The following is a 23,302-nucleotide window of genomic DNA, read 5'->3' on the forward strand; positions in this document are numbered from 1 at the left end:
TAGAGTAGTCCCATGATGGGCATTCACTAGTGACTGACACCAACTTGCATTCCTCTAAGCTTTATGTTGACTGGCCCACCATAGGGAAGTAAAGCCAGAAATTGAGGGAGGGCAGTATGGTGTCGCAAATGGAAGGTCCTATGCAGAGTAAGCCTTGGGCATACTTCATATAATATTTTGGTTCTATTATTATTTTAAAGAGTCCTAGGATTTACCCAAGGAAGGAGATTAGATTTGAGGGTAGTTACTTGATCAATACTTGGCTTGGGAAGGAGAGTCATAACTTGGTGTCTTGCTGTGTTCTTTTACCTTTCCAAGATACTTAATTTGTTATGCACCAGATTAGCTTGCACCTACTTGAATGACATTAAAAACAGTTGCATTGTATTGTACTTGTCACAGCATGCATATTTCTGTTTCGACTGCATATTCGGTAATTTTGACCAATCACTGCAATTAATATATCAGCATACGTCTATTATTCTTCAGGGGCAATCAACCAAGGCCTATTCACAAATCACAGCCTTACCCACAGTACCCTTTCATCTCTTCAATACCACAAAATTGAATAGCTATAAAATTCAGATTTATGAAGGTAGCTGTGTGCTCTACGTTGTTGAGTGCAAAAGCTAGTTCGAGCAATTGTCTGATAATGGACAAACACTACTCTCTTACCTTTGGTTTCATCTCCTTGGGCGAGAAGCTGGAAGTCCGAGACGTGGAAGGATCTGTGTGTGTTAAGTTGGAGGGCCGTGCAGAGCTGGACGCAGGCCGTTTGGGAGTGGAAGAAGCAACTGGAGCAGGGCTACTTGTTTTTTTGTCTGGGGGAGGCGTAGATAGCTTGGGGGTCGTGGTGGAGGCTGGTCTGCCTTTGGCAGCTGCAGGCTTGGCTGAGGCAGCGACTGCTGAAGCCTTTAATTATCCACAAGCAACACCCAAGAACGCACAGGCACACACAACAGAAAGAAACGCACACAACAAAAAGAAAAGAAATAACATTTGAATGCAACTGAAATCCCAGAATATGTTCTAGGGCAACTGAAAAAGGAATATTCTGTTTTCTGAGTTAAGTAGCAAAAATAGGAGAACAGGAAAGAGAAGGAGTAAGATATCAATTACTGCTTATATAGTGCAGCACTAGGCATCACATATACATCAAAACAGACCAATTTCAAGGAACACAAACTGAATATTTCTCTATACTGCACTGGTTACTCCTACCTCAGTTAAACAAGCATTGGCAATTCCCATTTTGTTTCCCTTTCTGCTCTAGGGTAGAATTAAAGGGGAACACTATCCATTTAAAAATACTTAATGGCATATTGACTGTAGAAGTGATATATTTGTAGGGAAAGGGGGCAGCTTGCCAGAGATTTTTAAATATCATCCCTAAAATCTTCCATCTTTCGCTGGGTGCTGAATCCTAGGGCTTCTTAAAATTCCTTTGAGACATATGCTTGGTCTGTCAATCAGGGATCACCCAACGTAAAGGGACGGGACATTATCTGATTGATTAAAGTTCCTGCAAGCAGCTCAGGAAACACAAAACGTCACCATCAGACTGCTAGTACAGGGGACTGCATTTCAAACTTGTATTCGGTTTTAAGTAATAAGAACTTCATTTAAGTACATGGCTTACTACAAGTGTTGAGGCTTGGTAACAATGCAAATGCCAAGCATTATAAATCTTCAACCCAATGATTGTCCTTTTTCATTTACATTACTGTATTAGCATTTTCATCCAAGCAACAAAATACCAAAATCAACAAGCAGGATAGACAATCCATTTTCACCCGGATTCACATTACCAATATTAACCTTTCTTATGAATGCCAGACATAAGAACTTCGCTTAGTCGGATCTTGGGACCTCACCCCTACTATGTACCAAGACTATTCTCGATGGAGACACTTCAGCCACTTGCCTTGTATTATACCATGCTTCTTGGGACATCCTCTTGCCTTGTATACTCTCGTTAAAAGCGGCACAAAAATCAATGGCTCTGAACTAGTCATGCAATGACTGAGCTGCCAGCACCTTCCATGTACAGACAATTCCCCTATGGGAGACCATGAAGCCCAAGACTACCAGCTTTTGCTGTGGCTAGCCACTGCCTGCTCAGAAGTTATCCCCAATAGTGCCACCTTAAGGCTACATGGGATCTGCCCCCCAACCACCTGAACTAGGGCACTGCGTATTCTGTGCCAATATGCTTGAAGCGTTGGATAGCCTTATACCACATGGGAAAAGGTACTAGAATTATGTTGACACCTAGGATAAATTTAGGAGTAACCTCAACTTATTTTCTGTATATATTCTGGTATGAAGCAGACTTGATGGGAAAAGCGAATTTGGATAAGAGGGAGCCTAGCCAGCATCACCATCTCTATGGCAGCAATCTTTGCTTCCAGCAATTTCTTCTCCTCCTCCTCCTGCTCCAAGAGACCAGGGCCGGTCTTGCATCTCACCCTTAACTGTAATATTGGATCTGGGATGGTAACTAGGGCAGTACAGTCTAGATAGGGCATTTTTCCCCCCCATGCGTTCAATTAAGAGCTTGAATTTAAGGCGGTTGTATTCAGGGACCGTGAATAGATGGCCTTTGGCGGTATCAAGAGCATGCCTAATCTGTAAATTCCTCTCTGAGTTACTTACATGTTTTTATATTTGAAGAACCACGCACGCCCTACACTCTGGATATTCCAATGTTGTTCTATCCAGAAAAGCTAGCAGTTGAGTTACTGCCAGAAGCAATTACCTGGGCCAAAACGGATTCTCCCCCATTAAACTGCCATGCCATTTAATGTCCCACATGGCTTGGTGCAATCAACGGGTATCTAAGAGATAAAGAGCAGGGACCTGAATTCCTTTTTGCCATAAAATAGGACAGAAGACAAAGGAGTACCACATCCTCTATTTCCAATATTACCACTGGATCAACTTTATCAACATACATCCAATCGCTGTTCAGGAATAGTTGTGCAGTTTGATAATAGCGCTGAATATCTGAAAAACCCAGACCCCAATTAGTTTTTTCCCCTGACGGGACATTTACTTGTGACTGACACAACCAACTTCCATTCCTCTAAGTTTTATGTTGAGTGGCCCAACTAAGGGAAGTAAAGACAGAAATTGAGGTAGGGCAGTATGGTGTGGCAAATGGTGGGTCCTATCCTGAGTAAGCCATGGGCATACTTCATGTAGTCCATTGGATCTATTATCATTTTAAAGAGTCCTAGGATTTACCCAAGGAAAGAGATCAGATTTGAGAGCAGTTACATGATCAATACTTGGTTTGGGAAGGAAAGTCATTACTTGGTGTCTTGCTGGGTTCTTTACCTTTCCAAGATAGCTTAATTTGTTATGCACCAGATTTACCTCCAGCATTAAGTTTTGTATATTAAAGCCAGTATAGCTGCTTTAGCGAATTGTAGTATGCAGTGATTATCTGAAGGCCTCCAGGCATCTGCTGGAGATCTTGCAAGTTGACTGGAACTTGATCCCTTCAAGCTCCGCTATCTTATAATTTAGTGCCAGGCATTCAGACACTTTTTTTTTTTGTTGAGCTGCAAAATAAATAATATCCTCCCTAATGACTAGCGTCATAGCTTCCCATAGGGAAGCTTCTGACATGACTGAGCTCTTATTGCAAGTAAACAAATGGTTCAGTTCTTCTTGGAGAAACTCGTCTAATTTTTCATCCGAAAGTTGCCAGGAGTTAATCTTCCATTGTAACCAGTCCCCCCAACGTCCTATCGATAGTTCAATTGGGGAGGGGTCAAATAAGCATCTTGGGATTATTTGAATAAAGATGTTCTGCCATCCTGTACCCCACACTTCTAAAAGTTAAACATTTGTCGTCCATTAAGAAAAGCAGAAATTACCAACCTAAATGCGAGAGGGTCGACGGGAATGCCCCAATATCGCTCCTGCCCTTAAATCCCCCGGACATGGCAACCGCATATAGCACTATACCAGGACCGAAGAAGCAGGAGTTAATACCTCCTGCTTCTCATTGCCTTCAGGGATGTCACGACCAATCGAGACACGGAGGGGCGGGGTCACGCCCACTAAAAGCAGAACCGGAGAACCAGGGAGGCGCGTCGTGGTGCTCGGAGGTAAGGGAGGAACAGGAAGACGCTGTGCTACAGGAAGACGCTGTGCTACAAGAGCCGTACCGAGAGCGGAGCTTCGCGAGTGACGGGAAGGATACCACAGAGGGCTCCAACATTCAGGACCTGGAAGGAGACGGAGGACTCTACTCCTGGACGGAGGAGTGGTGGACGCCCCCGGAGGATGCTGGAGAGCCGCGGCTGATGCGGTACGTGACTTGGGAAGGAGTAATGGGGAGGGTCGGCGGGGAGGTTAGATTAAGGGTTCACCAAGTATATTCACTGTTTGTGTGTGGGTCACCCACCGTCTCCTACACCTACCCGATCCCTAACGCTATAGCACTTTGCCACTTTTGACCTCACCACTGTTGCATGTCGCTTCTGGGTTGACTGGCTGTGCTGGTTCAGAGACGTCTCAAAGTCTTACACAGCACCTGATCAGAGAATCGTATCTCTTTTCTTTTCACGGATGCCGTGCTTCTCCCTCCTATTCAGTCCATCTCTGTTTTGCCCTTAGTAGATATACGCCGCAACCCTATGGGCTTCTTTAAACGGTGAAGGGTTCTGTCCTGCCAGACCAGTGCAAGGACAAGGTTTATTAACCACTTCTTTTCTGTATTGCTTCTCCCCCCACTACGAGCCTCCTGGGACATCCTTTCCCCACCCCAAGCAGAAGAACGGCCACGGATCAAAGGAAAGACGACCCAGACATCGTCCAGGAGAGAAGACGATTACAACTCTTCCATATTGACTTTTATTTTGGTGCTGTAACCTCAAATAAAATAGCATCATTGAGCCCGTAATCTGGCCTCCTCGCTTCTTCTTTCGCCCATCCCGCTCACACTAACATAAATCATTTAATAAATAAGACATGCTGAAAAGAGATATAGATCAAGGGTAGTGGGCAATCGTCTGAAGACAAAGAGGGTGAAAAGTCTCACTAACGTGCTGGCTGTTAAGCGAACGTCATATGATTATCACCTGCATATCCAGGAGCGAAAAAGTCAAGGATACAGTCATTAAGAATTGTCAATGGCATCACATAGGGAGCACTCGACCAAGCAGGGACACAACAACTTTTGGCTAGTTCATCTTCAAATTGGTGTTGGTTTCGGTTTCTGCTGCGGAAGCCACTCCCAAAGACATGGGCCATGTCTTTCCTGCCCTGAGCTTGTGGGGGGGAGGATCTTTCTTGAATGAAGTCTGGTTGTTCACCAAGCTCCAAGTGCACCCAGGAGTATCAAATACCAGAATCCTGTCCTAGTGAATGACCTTGAGCAAAGGAAGAGCAACATATATTGAAACGGCATGGCACATAGTTTTTGCTTCATCTCCAGAAGATACCAACATTGTTGTGGGAACTTTAGTGTATAGTCTGGAAAAAGCATCATCTGAGCTGAGCGATCGGTCTTGCCCTTGGGCCACTCGAAGGCTCCAGTCTAGGTCTGTAAACTTGAAAAGCCACACAATCAACGGTCAGGGCAGGGTAAGTTAGTTCAATGGATGAGCATTTCGCATTATACATCCATGTGGAGTAATGGAGGTTTTGTTTTGCTTTCTTGAGGCTTGATCTGAATATCCAACAGCAGCTTGATTGTCCCTTCCACTATTGCAGTATACCTTGCTCTGCTTTCAGTATTTTTAAAATTTTTATCGATCCAAGGAATTCTCTTTTTATTTGTCCATTAAATGATAGGGTAACTCCGTTGTAGAAGTGCTTCACTTTTGCTGTTTAAGAGAGCTCTTGAATAGATGAATGTCAAGTGCTGAAATGCGAGGTGTTTCCATTGTCTGTAGCTTTGTTGTACACTCTACCTGTGGTAGTTGATCTGAAAGGCGAGGCAGTGATTGTGGATCCATACTATGGGGAAGTTTTCAGTTACTGGGACGAGTTACCACACTGCAACTAGCACCTGCATACCCTCGCCGATGATTAGCCGCGCTCTACAAATCCGAGTTCATTGATTGATTCATGAAGTCTGTGTGTTCAGCTGCATTCGTTGTTACACAGGTACAAGTTAGGAGAAAAGGAGGTCCTCTAGTTATGCTGTGATGGATTTTATTTAGGCAAGGTCAGGTTGGTTGAACCAGAGATTGACGTCACCCAGAAAAAAGCACTTGTTGTGATTTATTGTGAAAGTGTAGATATGGGGAAGCAGTGAATAAGAAAGATTTGTATTTGTTCATGTCAGTATTCAATGTCTGTGGTCATTGCGATGCCTTTAAAGAGAAATGAAAGGGTTGAGGTAAAAGATGAAGGCAAGCCTTCATGCTCCAGCAGGAGCTACAGTTGTGGTAGGCAGGGTGTGAGTAATATGAGGTAGTAGGATTAAAAAGGTAATATGAAGTATAGGTATAGGAAATCAAGGGTACGCATGTGGGAAGATATAAGGGAGAGGAAAGAGACAGCAAGGATGACTGAGAAAAAGGCAGTCGCAAAGGATTAAAGAGGAAGGCAGTTGCCCGAGGGAGTGTGGTAAGTAAGATGAAGGTGGCCTGATTAAGTGAGGTGCACAGGGATTAGAAGTGCTAGGAGGAGGATGGGGGTTAGAAGGAAAAAAATGTGAAAGAAATGTATAAATGGCCTTCTGTTAAGTTAGAGAACACAATCTGGCAAAAACATGACTACAAGCACAACACAGCCAGCACAAAGATCATATGAGTCAACTTCAGTAACTCGCTTCTAGTATCAAATCACTATCGGGCTCCCTTCAGATCTCAGGGGAGTCTACACCACAAATTATTTCACTAACCAGAGGATGTTTTCACAACACCCTGCAATCAAAAGTAACATTAACCAAATTTTCATGACCTGCACGGTATAAGAATCAAGGAGACTGCAACGAAGTGTGTAATCTGCTGAGGTCAAAAACACTGAATGCATCTCAAACGGAGCCCAGATCTATGCAATTCCTAGTAGAGAAGACTAGCCACCAAAACCTTTCCACTCCCTAGCTGGAAGAATCAAAAGTACTGATGCCATTCAGGACATACATTTAAGTAGCTTCTAAGTACACAAAGGGGCATTGGCTTAGGGAGAGATTTAGACCATCTATTTTCATATGCCCCTTGAAACCTACAAAGGATGGAGAGGAAGCTGTTTCAATACCATCTCAGAAAAAGATTTAAAAAAGATAGAACAGTGTCTTTTTTTCTAGTAACTAAAGAGGATTTTAGGACAGTGACCTTTTATGTTGAAATGCCCCGATGGGAGATTCTATGGCAGGACCGGAGGCTCAGATTATGCTTTTCTTTCTCCGCCATTTATTAAAACACAAAACGCACAGCAGCCCAGAAAAGCTCTTATTGGAACATCATCATCGGTTTCAATAAAAGGAAGAAAACATCAAATAAAATCAACATAGTGCAAATGTCCCAGACTTTAACTTCAAGTCCCAGCACTCCAACTTGTAAGGATCCGAGGGTAGTCCTTTCACAGTGTCCATTATCCTTATATAAGCAGTCCCCTCTCTCCATTCTTCCTCTTTCTTCGCTGCTCCCGCAGCCAGTTAAGTGTTTTCTCTTTGCTCTTGGGTTATTGTGTTTACCTCACTTTTGGGGTTTTTATTGCTTGTGCTTTCGGGATCTGTGTAAGCGTTGTGGCTGTTTTTTCTCCACAGAGTCCCAATTGCGTCGCGGGGGCGGGTTTTCCGCACCTTTCGCGACCTTGTTCCCATTGTGGTTCCGCGGCGTGTATCAGCCGCTAGAGGGCACTGCTGCGTCTCGTTGGTCTTCGCGCGGGTTTCTCTTCAGAGGAGCCGCGCTGAGGATTCCAACGGACGCAGAGCCTTGCCCTCGTGCCCCCTCAGTGACGCTCGGTGAAGCTGGGTCTGTAGCCCCATTTCAGTGATTCTGTCACTCTTACGCCCTGTTGAGGGTCTGTATTGCGGTTTTACCGCGTTGCTGGCGGTGGTGCCGGTTTCAGCACTCCTTAGCCCCTGGTGTGGTAGCGCGCTGTGGGGGAGGGGGGGGGGGGGGGGGGGGGCAGACCTGGTCCCTTGTGGTGGGTCGGCGCGCTGTGTGGGGTCCGAGTGCGCCCTGATTGCGGTCAGTTCCTGCCGCCCAAAAGCTGTACGGTCCTCCGGGCTGTTGGAATACCTTTGTACCCCCTAGTGTCTGGGGCTGTATTGTGGTGACCGTTGGGAGTCTCCGAGTCTGGTGTGGTCGCCTGTCTGGGTAGCTCTCATTATGGAGGATGAATACTATGAGGAGCTCCATTCCTACCTGAATGATGAGGAGTTCTATCAGGCGGTTGATAGTTCTATCTATAGGTGTGTGACGGAGGTAGTCGGCCCTATGGAAGACCGCCTTTCGGCTCGTATTGTTGAGGAGTGCGCCAAGTTGGCATGCGCTGATCTTCCAGGGCCTTCGGGGGAGGGTCCTCCAGCACCGAAGAAGCCTTGCAAGGAAGGGCCGTCGGAGCGTGCCCATGTGGTGGACAAGGGCGCCTTTGAGCGTCTTCGGGACGCTTTCTTGGCAAAGGCGACCGCGCCCCCCACGGAGCAGCCCGCCGCCCCGGTCCCGGTGGCACCTTCGGAGGTTGCACCTTCTTCCCCGGATAGGGATTCCCCAGATACCGCCGACGATGACGAGTCGGAGCGTTCCTGGCGTCCTTCGAGCTCGGCCGCGGAGTTGCCTCGGGATAGCTCTGCCATGCTGGACCCGGATGAAATTATTCATCCGCGGTCAGCGGCTTGGGCCCCGGGCGACAAAGTGGCCAAGTTTGTGGCGAGCAGGCTTCGCAAACCTCTGGAGAAGGAGGCCAGAGGGTGTCTGAGGGGGGAATGCCCTAGACCATCGTTGGAGGGCAAGGTAGCCATGACTCCGGACCTGGACGCCAAGATGGCGACGTTTCTGGCCAAGTTCATGAAGGACCCGCGCAAGGGCATCGACCGTTCTTGGCGGTCCTGCCAGGATAAGTTGTTAGACGCGGTGGGTCCGATCACGAAGATTTTAGATATGGCGGAGGAAGCAAAGGTCACGGGTGCGTCCATTGACCCTGAGGTGCTGTCTAATTGGGCACAGCGGGTGATCATTTTCCTGGGCAACGCCAACTGCGCCCTTTCCACAGAGCGCCGTCGGTCCTTTCTAATTAAGTTGGACCCGAAACTTGGAGATCTGGCCTCTTCGGAGGCGGGGGCTGTGGCCCAAGGGGGTCTCTTTGGCGAGCCTTTCATTAAGGAGTTGGGAAAATTCGGCTCTACCTTTACCTCGCTGGACAAAGCCCAATCCAGCATCAAGCGTGTTTTCCATCAGCGTTTTTCCTCCGGGGCTGGTCGCAGCAGGGGCCGTGCGACCGGCCGTGCAGGGCAAAGTGCAGGCAACAGAGGGCAAGGCTCCGGACGAGGGCAGTATAACACCTCTGCCAACTACACAAACTTCTATCCCACCAGAGGACAACGTTTTGGAGGCCGCGGATTCAAGAAAGGAGCAGGAAACAACTCCAATTCCGGTGAGTGTACTTCCTGCAGACCAAGTTTGTGTTGGCGGCCGTTTAGCGGCCTTCTGGGGAGAGTGGGCATGCCTCACCGCGGACGCGTGGGTGTTACAAACCGTCCGCGGTTTCCATATAGAATTCTACGACCAACCCTTTCAGGTGAGTGCCCCTTTTCCGATGGTGTTCTCGGAGGCCGATGCGTTGTTGATAGACGAGGAGGTCACGGACTTGCTCCGCAAGGGGGCCGTTCGTCGTTCAACTCGGCATCCCTCAGGGTTCATCAGCAACCTATTTCTTGTGGACAAGCCAGGTGGCGGACGTCGCCCAGTCACCAACCTCAAAGAGTTCAATGGGTGGCTGGTGTATCGCCACTTCAAGATGGAGGGCATCCATCTGTTGCGCGACATTCTTCTGTCGCAGGACTGGTTGGTGCGGTTGGATTTGAAGGACGCTTATCTGGTGGTTCCCATTCATCCCCCGCACCGTCGTTTCCTGCAGTTTCTTTGGAAGGGTCAGGTGTTCGAGTTCACGGCCCTTCCTTTCGGTCTGTCTTCCGCTCCGTGGTGCTTCACGAAAGTCCTGCACCCGGTGATAGAATTCTTGCGCGGTCAGGGCGTCCGTCTCATCGTCTACTTGGACGACATTTTGCTGCTGGACCAATGTCCTCGGAAGCTGCGCGAACACCTGCAGATGGCGGTGTCGCTTTTACAAAGCTTGGGGTTTGTCATAAACGAGTCCAAGTCTGTTCTGGTTCCCTCGCAACGGATAGAGTTCCTGGGTTTTGTCATAGTCTCTGTCGAGTCCATCCTCAGTCTTCCGGCCCGCAAGTTGTCGAAGATCCGTCATGTGTTGCGGCAGACTGTGGGGAGGTCCCACACCTCGCTGAGGCAGATTGCCAGAGTGGTGGGCCTCCTGTCCTCTTCCAGACAGGCAATTTTTCCAGGGCCGCTGCATTACAGAGCCCTTCAGCGCCTCAAAGCCTTTCATTTACGCAGAGGTTTGTCTTACGATCAGTTGGTTCCTCTCTCGGAAGAGGTGAAGGAGGAGATGACGTGGTGGCTTTCTCACATGGAAGCCTGGAATGGTCGGGCGATCTTTGGGGTGGTCCCGGATTTAGTGATCGAGTCCGATGCCAGCAGGGCAGGTTGGGGCGCTCGCTGCGGAGAATTTTCTACAGGCGGCGCCTGGTCGCCGGAGGAGCAGAAGTTGCATATCAACTGTCTGGAGCTCTTGGCGGGGTCCTTTGCGGTTCGGTGCTGGACCAAGGACGCGGTGCAGTCGTGTGTCCTTTTGAAGATGGACAACGTCTCAGCCGTTCGGTATGTGAACCATCTGGGAGGTTCTCGGTCCCGTGCGCTAGCGAATCTAGTGAAGGAGTTTTGGGCCTATTGCCTGGACAATCATGTGTCGGTGCAGGCAGAGTACCTGCCGGGTCAGTCCAATCAGGTAGCGGACTGGCATTCCAGGTATCTACGGGATTTCAGTCAATGGAAACTGGATGTATCGGTTTTTCGATGGCTGGACGGCCTCTGGGGTCCTTTTTCGATCGACCTCTTTGCCTCACGGTTGGATCATCAACTTCCGAGGTTCTTCAGCTGGAGGCCGGATCCGGTGGCGGAAGCCACGGACGCGTTTCTTCAGGACTGGAGTCGGGAGTCGCCTTATGCGTTCCCTCCCTTCTCCATGATAACGAGGACAGCAGCTCAGCTGCGCCGGCAGAAAGGGGAGCTGGTCCTAGTGACTCCATTCTGGAGGTCGCAAGTGTGGTTTCCAGTTCTACTGGAACTTTCCTGGGATTTTCCAATCCTACTCCCTCAGTTTCCTCACCTGCTTCTCAGTCCGGATCAGGAGCCTCATCACCTCCTCGTGCAGGGTTCTCTCCACCTCATGGTATGGAGGCTTTCAGGTGACGCTGGTCGCTCCCAGGCCTTTCGCGACCGGCTGAAGGACTCTTGGCCAAAGCCTGGGCTCCCAGTACGTCGAAGCGCTACAAGTCCGCTTGGGCTAAGTGGGTACGTTGGTGTCTTCGACATGACCTGGATCCCTTGGTCGCAGGAGTGGCTCCCATCCTGAACTTCCTAACAGAATTGGCTACGGCGGGTTTGGCGTATCGCACTATCAATGCCATGCGTTCAGCGATTTCTGCTGCGCACCTGCCGGTGAATGGTTCCCCTGTGGGTGAACATCCTTTTGTGTGCAGGCTCTTGCGAGGTGTCCGGTTGGCTTTGCCGCCGGAACCGCGTTACTCCGTCCTCTGGGACGTGAATGTGGTTTTGAATTTGTTTCTCTCCTGGCAGGCCAATAGATATTTGTCTTTGAAGGAGCTTGCGGGCCAAGTTGGCCATGCTGTTATGCTTGGTGTCGTGTCGCAGAGTGTCTGATGTTCGAGCTCTGGATGTGTCCGCACAGGTGTTTTCGCCTGAGGGCGTCACCTTTACGGTTGGCCGCCGTACCAAGTCTGGCTCCAGAACCATTACATATCCTGCGTTTGTGGATGTCCCGAAATTATGTGTTGTGGACTGTTTGAAAGCGTATGAGGACATGACTTGGGATCTTCGCCCTCCGGGTGAACGTCAGTTGTTGATTGCCTTGCGAAACCCACACCATGCAGTCTCTTCCCCCACAATTGCCAGGTGGGTGCGCTGGGTCATGCAAGAAGCAGGCATCGATACTAAACGTTTTGGGGCACATTCTGCCAGAGGGGCCATGGCCTCCAAGGCGTTTGCAGTAGGTGCACGTTTGGAGGACTTGATGCGTGCAGCGGATTGGTCTTCAGAGTCCACTTTTAAGAAGTTTTACTTCAAACCAGTGGTGGACATTGCTAGGTTGGTGGTGAGTAAGCTTTAAACTAGCATAATCTGAGCCTCCGGTCCTGCCATAGAATCGAAATTTGCCTAGCTAGTGTGACGGTAAGTTTCAATTCTATTAAGGACACGGAGGCAAGGATTATCCCACCCAGATCGTCCGTGTGTGACGTCCCGCCCGTATGCCAGTAAGTACGTAGGTTTCCAGTTGATGCTGTTCATTTCATGCCTGTTGATGTCCGTGTTGTATTGCTGACATGCATCTGGTTGTACAACTCTCACGCAGTTGTGTTTTGTCACTAGGTAATGATGGTGCCAAACAGGACCAGTAAAGATGTTCCGTAATTCGCGAAGAAAGAGGAAGAATGGAGAGAGGGGACTGCTTATATAAGGATAATGGACACTGTGAAAGGACTACCCTCGGATCCTTACAAGTTGGAGTGCTGGGACTTGAAGTTAAAGTCTGGGACATTTGCACTATGTTGATTTTATTTGATGTTTTCTTCCTTTTATTAAAACCGATGATGATGTTCCAATAAGAGCTTTTCTTGGCTGCTGTGCGTTTTGTGTTTTAATAAATGGCGGAGAAAGAAAAGCATAATCCTCGCCTCCATGTCCTTAATGGAATTGAAACTTACCGTCACACTAGCTAGGCAAATTTCGATTCTCCCATATAGGAACCCCACCGTGCCCTGTTGGTGCACTATGACGTACAAGATATCCTCACCACAAGAACATGTGAGAGTGAGGCAGATGGATTAGTTTTGCCAGCATGTGGAAAGATCATCAGCATGACACACTTTCACTGCTAGGCAAAGCAATGAACTAAAGAGAATTGTAGACTTACTTTAAACCATTATTGATGGCTCTGTTAAAAAAACTCTTTATTAACAGTCCTCCCACACATTCTTCTAACGAGAGGGTATAGATTGCACTTGAGTTAGGCAGAAAGGTGTATTAGATGGACTAGTCTCCTGTATACTTTTACCTGCCAAGAAAAGCGGTTTCATACTGTGAAACTGAATTTGACATGCTATATAATTTATATGCAGGCAGAATTTCTTTTTCAATTACTTACGAAACAAATAGCAAATTCTTAATTTGAATGCTCCTCGAATAGAACAACGCAACCAAAACAGACAGGAGAATGCAATATGTTTACAGTGTGTTATAGTGTTCTAAATTACAAATCTGTGAATTCAATAAATTAATCTTTTTGGGACCACTGGTACTAAGGACTACCTCAATATCTAAATGTATTTGACTTTATCAGTTCTCTAATTTTATGATTTTAATGCAGCGCTAAATGTCTTACTTACAATCTGTATAAACAGCAATTCAAACATGTTCTAATAGAAAGCATAAAAACCATTGAACGTTTTAGTAAGGGGTCTATTAGAAGTGCCTTGGTCTGTTTTGCAGGCTACTCAACTCAGAAAACAGAATTCTCTCACTCAAAAGAAATAAGCAATGATGAAAATCTAACAAAAAACAAATTAGCAAAGCTGCACAGAAAGTAAATCCACTTCAAAGCAAGAGTTACATACCTTCGCTTTCTTCTCTGGACTTGGTGGGAGCTCTTTGCTGGGCGGTGCGGTGATACTTCCTGAAATGGCCTCAGCTATGGATGAGAATTCCAAATTTACTGTGTATAAGAAATGGGAAAAATTTGTTTTAGTAATCGTGAGAAAATATTCTTGGAATCAACATGCAAGAAGAAACAGTGGCTCAATGATTTGCGGGTTGAGCAATCAATACTTTTTGCAAAATCTACAACTGTCAGGGGTGTGTCAAAGGATATTGTCCTTTCTGTTGCACTTGGTACATAGCTGGCCAGACAGTTAAGTAGCTATGCTGTGTGGGTGATGGCCTGGTTTAAGATACCTTTACAGGAGTGGTTCAAAGATAAATGTTTATGGGCTGCGAGACTAGTGCGGAGTTGGGAGGGTTTTATAAGCTTTAAGGCTTTATTGGTGTGTTGAGCACGAGTTGTCAGTCTGTCTCGAGTGATCAGTTTGAGTAACAAAAAATTCAACTGGAAGGGATATTATGGTGGGTATGTATGGATGGAAAGGACTTTGCAGCTTGCTTTGTTATGCACAGGACACCTTCAATGATGAATCTCTGGCTAGAGTCTCTGCCAGATAAGATGTTACTGAAGATGACTAACAGGTTCATCTTATAGATACTTGTAGCCCTAGACTCCTTATTTTGGAACAAATACCCAAGCAACACTTCTCCGGAGGTGGATCTGCAAAACAATTTCACACCAAAAAAGACCTGCAAGTCCGAACTGGCAAAATGCATGCCCCAATGGACCAGACTCTCCACACAGCAATGACTTGTGAACATGTGCAGACAGGTGCACGTCACTGCCTGGTAGATATCCAGGAACGGGACTCCGCGATCTAACGCAGTGGTCGCAGCCTTGGCTCTAGTGGGATGAGCATGCAAGCCCTCCAGGGGTTGGTTCTTTGCAAATGCTTAGCAGATTTTAATGCAGAGCACGTTCCACTGGTAGATGGTCTGTTTCTGCACAGCCTTTCCCTTCTTCGCTCTAACATTCCCCGCGAAGAGTTGGCCATCCATCCGGAATTCTTTCGTGCAGGCACGGTAGAACAATGCTCTTTTTGGATCCAGGCAGCGAAGTTGCTCCTTCCTTAGAGGGATGAGAAGGAGCATAAAAAGTAGGCGCATGGGGGACTGGCCCACATGAAAGGCAGTGACAACTTTTGGCAGAAAGGACTTTTGTGCAACGGCTCAAAGGGAGTGCACATCAGAATAGTTAAGCCGGAGTGTCAACCTGTTTCTCTGCACATCATGCCACAAACTTGCCCCAACGGCAGGCATCTAGAGTCTTGGTGGAAGGACGACTTGCTGGCTAGATAACAATGCAGATTTTGGGCAGAAGGTTGAACGCTGTCAACTGTCGCTGCTCAATCTCCACGCATGAAGACGGAGCATTGACAGGTTTGGGTGGAGAATCCTCCCCAGCTGCTGTGACAGAAGATCTTACAGAAGAGGCAGCCTGGTCGGAGGAATGATGCCCATGCTCAAAAGCTCAGAATACCAAGCTCTTTGAGCCCAGTCCGGAATTACAAGGAAGCATTGCCCGTTCCTTTCCGATCTTGAGAACTCTGGGCAGGAGTGGTGTGGGCGAAAAGGCTTACAGGAGGCGTGAACTCAACTCAAGCAGAAAAGCGTCACTGAGCGAGAGCCGCCTTGGAAACTCCAGCGCCGAGAACTACTGACATTGACATTCTCGGCGGTGGCCAACAGATTTAACCAAGGCTCTCCCCACAGCTAAAAGAGACCTTGCACCACCTCCAGATGGAGATGCCATTTGTGATCTGCTAGGCAACTTCGGCTGAGTTCGCTGTAGTGGAGTTCACAGAGCCCGCCAGGTGTTGAACCACCAGGGAAATGCCCGGATGGTCCTGCCATGTCCAGAGATGCAGGGCCATTTGACAGATGGTCAGCGACCCCCACCTGGCCCTGTTCGTTGCAGCACCACATGGTGACAGTGTTGCCCGTGAACACCTGCACCAGCTTTCCCTTGATGAAGGGCAGAAAGGCTTTTAATGCTAGCCGGATCACCATGAGCTCCAGAAGGTTGATGTTGAGTCCAGATTCCGCTGAAGACTAGAGGCCTCCAATCTCCTTCTCTTTCAGATAGCCACCTCATTCCAGGAGTGACGTCTGTCACCATTGTCAGATCTGTTCGGGGAAGAGAGAGGGGGTTTGCCGCTGACCCAATGTTAACACCAATGCACATCTTTTGCATTTTCCTCTAAGATCGGGACCATGTCGGTGAGATTCCCCTGATGCTGCAGCCACCAATTCTTCAGATCCCACTGCGGAGACAGCATTACCAGTGGGCATGTGTCACAAGCAGTACGTAGGAGGCCATGAGGACAAGAAAAATCAGATTCTGTCAACCCGAAATCCACGATAGATGCTGAAACATCAGTATCATAACCTGAATACCTGGACTCGACGTTCGGGACGACAGGCCTGTAACTGCACCGTGTCCAGAATAGCTCTGATGAAAGGGAGTGTTTGAGTGTAAGTCAGATGTGACTTAAGCATGCGGATAGTGAACCCCAACGAATGTAGGAGGTCCACTGTAGTCTGGAGGTGAGCCCGTCTTCAACAGCCAGTTATTGAGATAGGGAAAGACTGGAAACCCTGATCTCAGCAGACGAGCTGCATCCACTGCCATCACATTGGTGAACACATGAGGGCCGCTGGTAAGGCCAAAAGGAAGCACAGCAAACAAAGTGCTTGTGGGCCACCTTGGGCAACGCCAGTAGGGAGGCAGGGCCTGAATGTGAAAGTAAGCGTACCGCAAGTCCCAAGCTACCATCCAGTGTCCCGGGTCCAGGGCAGACAGGACTTGAGCTACCATGAGCATTTTGAACTTCTCTTTCTTGAGGAAAAAATTGAGTGGGCACAGGCCTCTGTCCTTCTTGGGCGCCAGAAAGTAGCGGGAATAACAACCACAACCTATTTCTGGCGTCTGCACCTTCTATATGGCCGCCTTGGTTAAGAGAACCATCACTTCCTGGCACAGCAAGAAGAGATTGTCCTCCATCAGCCTGTCGCAAGTGGGAGGCATGAGTGGAGGGGAAGCCACAAAGCGGAGGGAGTAGTTACTTCGGACATTTTGTAGAACTCAGCGGTCTGATCTTCTAGACCTCCAGCAGCACAAGTAATGACTTATCCTGCCTCCCACGTATTGCCCATGATGGTAAGAGTGCAAACTAAAGGAGTTTGGAGGCTGCGGCTGCTGGGGGAGTGGTGAACTGGCCCAACCCACAGGGTCTGTGGTTACCGCTTCCTCAGTAATGCAGAGGCTGGGCACCTTGCAAGCTGTGGTGACTGGGCGGGTAAGACACAGCTGCACCTGGTTGTAGCTCTGCCATCCTTAAAGCGCTCCAGCAGGGAGTCTGCTTGGTCTCCTAAGAGACAGGAGCCATTGAAGCGCAAGTCCATAAGCAGCGCTTGGACATCCCTCGAAATACCAGTTATTCTGAGCCAGGCATGGCGCCGTAAGAAGCCGCTCTGCCCAGTGACTCAGTCATGTTCAGCCCACACAGAATCATTAACTTAGCTGCATCTCTCCCATCAGCCATAGCTTGGAGAGTATGACACAGGCCTCATCTGGTGCCATAGGCAGCACCTGCACAACCGAATCCCACAAGTAATGGGAGTAACGGGCCAAAAGGCATTCAGTCTTCACGGACCACAGTGCTAGGCTGGTGGAAGAAAACTTTTTCTTTCTTAAAGTGTACAGTCTATTGGATTCCCTATCCGGTGGGTTGGTAGGGAATGCGGCAAAAGTTATGCAGGACATGCAGGCTTGGACCACAGAGCTCTTCCGGGTAGGGTGTTGCATGAGGAAATTGGGGCTCGAATGTACATGTTAATCGTAACAATCTATCCTAAGAGCTTGTATAGGGGTTGTATGTGGTCAACTTTTCGACCCCTAGGGATGAGGGTGAATTCATTCCTCACATTGGTCTCTTCATCAGGAAAAGGCTGAGAAGAGCACCTACTTGTGAATAAGGGACAGTGACTGTGCGTTCAAGGGAAGTCCATAAGTAACTATGACACCAAAGCTAACGCGGTATACGATTCTCTCGTGTAAGGGAACTAATCCAAGCGGTGTCTCATTCGTGGTCGTCCGGCTCTCGAAACGTTGACCACATACAACCCCTATACAAGCTCTTAGGATAGATTTTATTACAAGACCGGAGGCTACAATATGCATTTACCTTTAATGCAGACCCAAGCAGCCGCATACATCACAATAAAAACATTCCAAATAGAACAAAGGCAACAGGCAAAGCCCACAAGGCAACAACAGACAGCCTCTTTTAAATGCGTATCCCAAGCAGATAAGTTGACTATCTTTCTTATACATTATATTGTACTTATTGTCCTTTATTTTTGATTCTAGGGTGGTTATGGTGTGGTTTGATTCCCCCCCCCCCCTATCCTTTCGCACCCCTTCCCTCTACTAATCTCCAATTTACGGAGATTTTTTTCCTTTACCCTGTCTGCGTGCGTTTTTTATTGACTGACTGATGGTTATACTTCCGTTCTTTTAGACGAGGCGGTTTGGACACATTGACCGTCGCTGATACTTCATCTGCCCTTGTTTTTATTGCCGCTTTTTATCTCCCTTGTACTGCTTGCGGGATGCCCCCCTTTTCCTACCTTTGTCGGGTCTTGCCGGACTCTTTTGGCAGGGGTGTTTCCCTCGCCTCGTGGTCTTGTGGTGGATTGCCTTTTCAGCTACTCGCTCTGCCCCGAAAAACACTTATTCCCGCTCGTGTTCTTTAATAGAATACTTTTGAGAATTATTTCCCCATACCTCTTCAGGTGAGTATCTCTTGGCGATAAACATTGTTTTATTTATTTGCCGTTTTATTGTTCATATTGTCTGCTTTTTCATAGCGTACACGCTCCTCTCTAGCGTTGGACGCTTAGAGGAATGACCATTGGCAACAATGACGCAGTGTCGCCTCGTTGCTAACTGCATTTCTCTTTCTCCCTCGGCCCTCGCTATCACAATCCGAGGCCGGGGGAGGGTTGTTATAGCAACTGCTGAAGCTCCTCGCTCGAGCTCGTTGATTCTTTGCAATTGAGGCAGTTAAGACTTTAGTTCTACAGCGTTTTGACTCCGTTTTTCACACGGAATCTGTGCTGATTATCCCTATTCATTTTAGACTAATTCTTATACCTGCTAAATATTTAATAAGTTTAAAAAATAATTATAACAAACCCTAAAATTATTTTTGTTTTTTCCATTGCCTCCATTTAATTACCCTTGATCTTTACCTCCATTTGTTTTTAATTCATTATCTCATCTACAGATTCTGATGAGGCCTCCGCCCCTACACCGAATATGGATAAGGATTCTTTTAAAAAGAGGCTTCATTCTGAGGTTAAATCAAGTATCCATCTTATATAAAAACGTCCTTCCCAGGACAAAGAAGTAACCAAATTTTTACAATTTAGACCCGGAGGTAAAAGAATGAAAAAGAGCAAGCATGATGATTTGAGCATGGGAGGTCTTAGCACCTCGATAAATAGGGGAGGTCCTAGCACCTCTTGGAGTGATGGAGGTCTTCGCACCTCAAATCACATGGGTGTCCTTAGCGACACAAATAATACAGGTGTCCAAGACGACACATACAAGAAGTGCTCACTTTGGCACTTACGATGACGAATCCGATTACTCTGAATTCATTGATGAATACGTCCTCGACCTCAATGAGGAGGACCAGGATTTCGGAGACGCAGTTGAGGATGCTCCTTCTTCAAAAGACGTTATCCATAATCCCTTGGGTGAAGAAATGCTCTCACCTCAGAATTTGAGACATCCGCGCAGTTCTGAATGGTGCCCTCAGGATCATGTTGCGAAGTTTATAAGGAAATGGGTCCGAAAACCCTTGGAAAGAGAAACTCGCAACATTTTAAAGGTTGAGTGTTCTAAACCCTCTGTTGGGGACAAGACCCGTTATACCCCCAACCTCGATCCTGACTTAATAAAGTTCCTTTTCAAAATTGGGCGCGATCCCAGAAAATGCAAGAAAAACCCTTCAAGACCTGTCAGGATCGTCTCCTTGACGTCCTTGGTCCTCTGACAAGGATCCTCGATTTGGCTGAAGAGAGCCATGCGCAGGGCACCCGTCTCAATACAGACTTGATAAGAGGATGGAGCCATAGGGCCATTATACTTTTGGGAAACGCTAATGCAAGCATCAACGGCGAGAGGCGTAGAGTTGTCCTTACTAGGATCCACCCAAAACGTAGTGATCTTGCAGATAAGGAACCCACCCAAAACCAGAAAGGTTTACTTTTTGGTGAGGAACTGATAAAATCAATAGGGAAATATGTTTTGACATTCACTGCCCTTGATAAGCCGCAGAAAAATATGCGCAAAGTATTTAATAACAGCAATAACCTTTTTGGACGGGCCGGAAGACGGGGCCTTCCTTCCGGCCGATACAACCAAAGGGCCAACTTCAGAGGTCGTGGTTTTGGTAGAGGCTTCCAACAATACCACAACCCACAATTCTACCCCCAAAGAGGTAGAGGACAAAGGGGCAGGGGATTCAGATCACGTGGATCAAGCTATCAAAGTAATCCCTCAGATGAGTGTTCCTCATCCACTTCCCCATTCTTTCCCTTCAAAGGTGGACGGCAGATTAAAATATTTCCTAAAAAATTGGAAACTGATTACTCGGGACCGTTGGGTTCTAAACACTGTAAGAGGCTTTACAATAGACTTCGAAAGGATACCTAATCAATTTTCTTTCCCGAAAGAAATTACCCTTTCTTCAGACCAACAAAGAATCATAGAAGAGGAAATCTCTTCTATGATTCAGAGGGGTGCAATCTTGGAAATACCTATCGAGGAACTAGGCTTTATAAGCAACCTTTTCTTAGTCGAAAAGAAAGACAAAGGTTGGAGACCGGTCATAAACCTGAGAGAACTTAACAAGTTTCTCATTTCAAAATGTAAGGCATCCATCTTCTCAGGGACTTACTCCTGGAAGGCGATTGGCTGGTCAAATTAGACCTCAAAGACGCCTATTTTACCATTCCTATGGCGAAAATCCATCAACACTTCCTTCAGTTTCTCTGGAAGGGTCATCTATACCAGTTTCAAGCCCTTCCTTTTGGCCTTTCTTCCGCCCCTTGGTGTTTCACCAAGGTGATGAGTAGTGGTTCCTTTAAGATCAAGGGGTATTCGTCTGATCATCTACCTCGACAATATCCTCATCATGGCCCAGGATCTTTTACAACTAAACAAAGATCTAAAATTTGCTATGGATCTTTTAGAGAGTCTGGGTTTCATCATAAACAAGGAGAAATCATCCCTGATTCCCTCAAGATCTCTAGAATTTCTGGGGTTCACGGTCGATACAATTTGCTGCCTCCTTCTCCTTCCCTCAAAGAAAATATCAAAGATAAAAAAGCAAATAAAATGTTCTCAAACGTCAAGACCTATCCCTCAGGGATTTGGCGAGACTCCTGGGCCTTCTTTCCTCTTCCATCAAGGCAATTTTTCCGGGTCCCCTCAATAATCGCGCTCTTCAGAGAAACAAAGCGAGAGCTCTGAGATCTGGACTTTGGTATGGAGATCGTATCAACCTGGATCAAGATTCTCGTTCGGAACTGATTTGGTGTTTGAACAACCTAGAAGCTTGGAATGGGAAAGCTATCTTTGGTTCAACCCCAGAATTTATCTTGGAATCAGATGCGGGTGCTTGATGAGGTGCTTGCCTTTTAGATCAAAGCACTGGAGGTATCTGGTCGCGAGAAGAATCTCTCCACCATATAAATTACCTGGAGTTGACTGCCGATTGTTATGCTCTCATGAGCTTCAGACATTGCCTTCAAGGGAGATCTGTCCTTCTGAAAATGGACAATATGTCAGCTGTGGCTTATATCAATCGCTTTGGAGGGACCAAATCTGCGGACCTGTCAGACCTGCCCAAGAAGCTCTGGATGTTTTGTCTAGAACACAAGATTGCGATCAGAGCGGAATACCTTCCGGGAGCAGTGAACACCTCTGCAGATTGGAACTCGCGTTTCCTCATAGACTTCAGCGATTGGAAACTGGACACTTTGGTTTTCAACATTCTGAATCGAATTTGGGGCCCTCTAGTAGACCTGTTTGCGAGCAGATTGACATTTCAAATCCAGAATAATTTCAGCTGGATGCCCGACCCGGGTGTTCTAGCAGTCAATGCTTTCCTTCAAACATGGAAGGAAATCCAGGGTTATGCTTTTCCCCCCTTTCGCAATGATTCAGAGGGTCCTTCGGAAAGTGAGATTAGAACCGTGTTCTCATTTTGATAACCCCTTTTTGGCCTTCCCAGGCTTGGTTTCCGACTGCTCTAGAAATGAATTGCAGCATTCCCTTTTTGATTCCTTCCATACGGAATCTACTTACAAAGAGACTGACATTTTCACCCCCTAATTCGGAACAGGAGTTTATCCCTTCTTGCCTGGAGAGTGTCAGGAGATCTAACGAAATCTCAGGCCTTTCGGAATCGGCTTCTATTCTCCTCAGAGAATATTGGGCACCTGACACACACTACAGATACAATAGAATCTGGAAAGTTTGGGTATATTGGTGCATGGAAAGGGACCTGGATCTCTTGGATGCCCCTATTGTTGACATCATTAATTTCCTTGTTGAACAATTTGATAGGGGACTTAGCTACAGATCTGTCAACTGTTTTAGATCTGCTATTTCTGCTGGTCATTCTCTCGTTAACGGGAAGACTATTGGTAAAAATGTATTGATTTGTAGAATTATTAAAAGTATACGTCTAAAGAGACCTCCTAAAGCCAGATATGATACACTTTGGGACGTTAATTTGATTCTCAATCTCTTTAATAATTGGCCTCCCAATTCTCTCCTTAATAGGAAGAATCTCTCTTATTAAATTAGCTACTCTTTTATACAGAAGTTCTGAAGTCAGAGCTCTAGAGGTTACTAACCGTTCTTACAATATGTTTGGTGTCAAATTTGATATTCATAAAAGAACGAAGACAATGTCTGATTCAATATTTTATCCTCGTTTTGATCTTTGCCCAAACCTCTGTGTTGTGCAGTGCATGAAAGAATATGATCTTAGAATGTCTGATCTCCGCCCTCCTGATGTAAATCAATTACTTATTTCTTTTATTAAACCTCAAAGGAATTAGCTCTTCTTCTATCGCTAGATGGATCAAAACCGCTATGAGTTTGGTGGGCATAGATTTAAATATTTTTCAAGCTCACTCTCTGAGAGGTGCTATGGCCAGTAAATCCATTTGGTCTGGAGGTAAGTTAGACGACATTTTGAAGGCCGCAGACTGGTCTAATGCCAGTAGCTTTGCACGTCACTATTGTAAACCTATTCAACATATGTCTGATGTTG

General features: G+C 46.9%; 1 protein-coding gene across 29 annotated transcripts in view; it reads right to left on the reverse strand.

Annotated features, from left to right (window-relative positions):
* Positions 1-23,302, reverse strand: part of MAP4 (microtubule associated protein 4) — a 1,807,860-nt gene that overhangs the window by 382,785 nt on the left and 1,401,773 nt on the right. For 28 of the 29 annotated variants that reach the window (XM_086941043.1, XM_086941031.1, XM_086941029.1 and 25 more), the window contains 2 exons: positions 13,901-13,998; positions 676-912 (listed from right to left, as the gene is read on the reverse strand). In XM_086941043.1, coding sequence (XP_086797169.1) covers positions 676-912; positions 13,901-13,998 — 335 coding nt within the window. The remainder of the gene's footprint in view (positions 1-675; positions 913-13,900; positions 13,999-23,302) is intronic. The other variant, XM_086941039.1, reaches the window with a different exon arrangement.

This window comes from Lissotriton vulgaris, chromosome 10 (genome assembly GCF_964263255.1).
Source record: "Lissotriton vulgaris chromosome 10, aLisVul1.2, whole genome shotgun sequence".
NCBI classification, from domain to species: Eukaryota; Metazoa; Chordata; class Amphibia; order Caudata; family Salamandridae; genus Lissotriton; species Lissotriton vulgaris.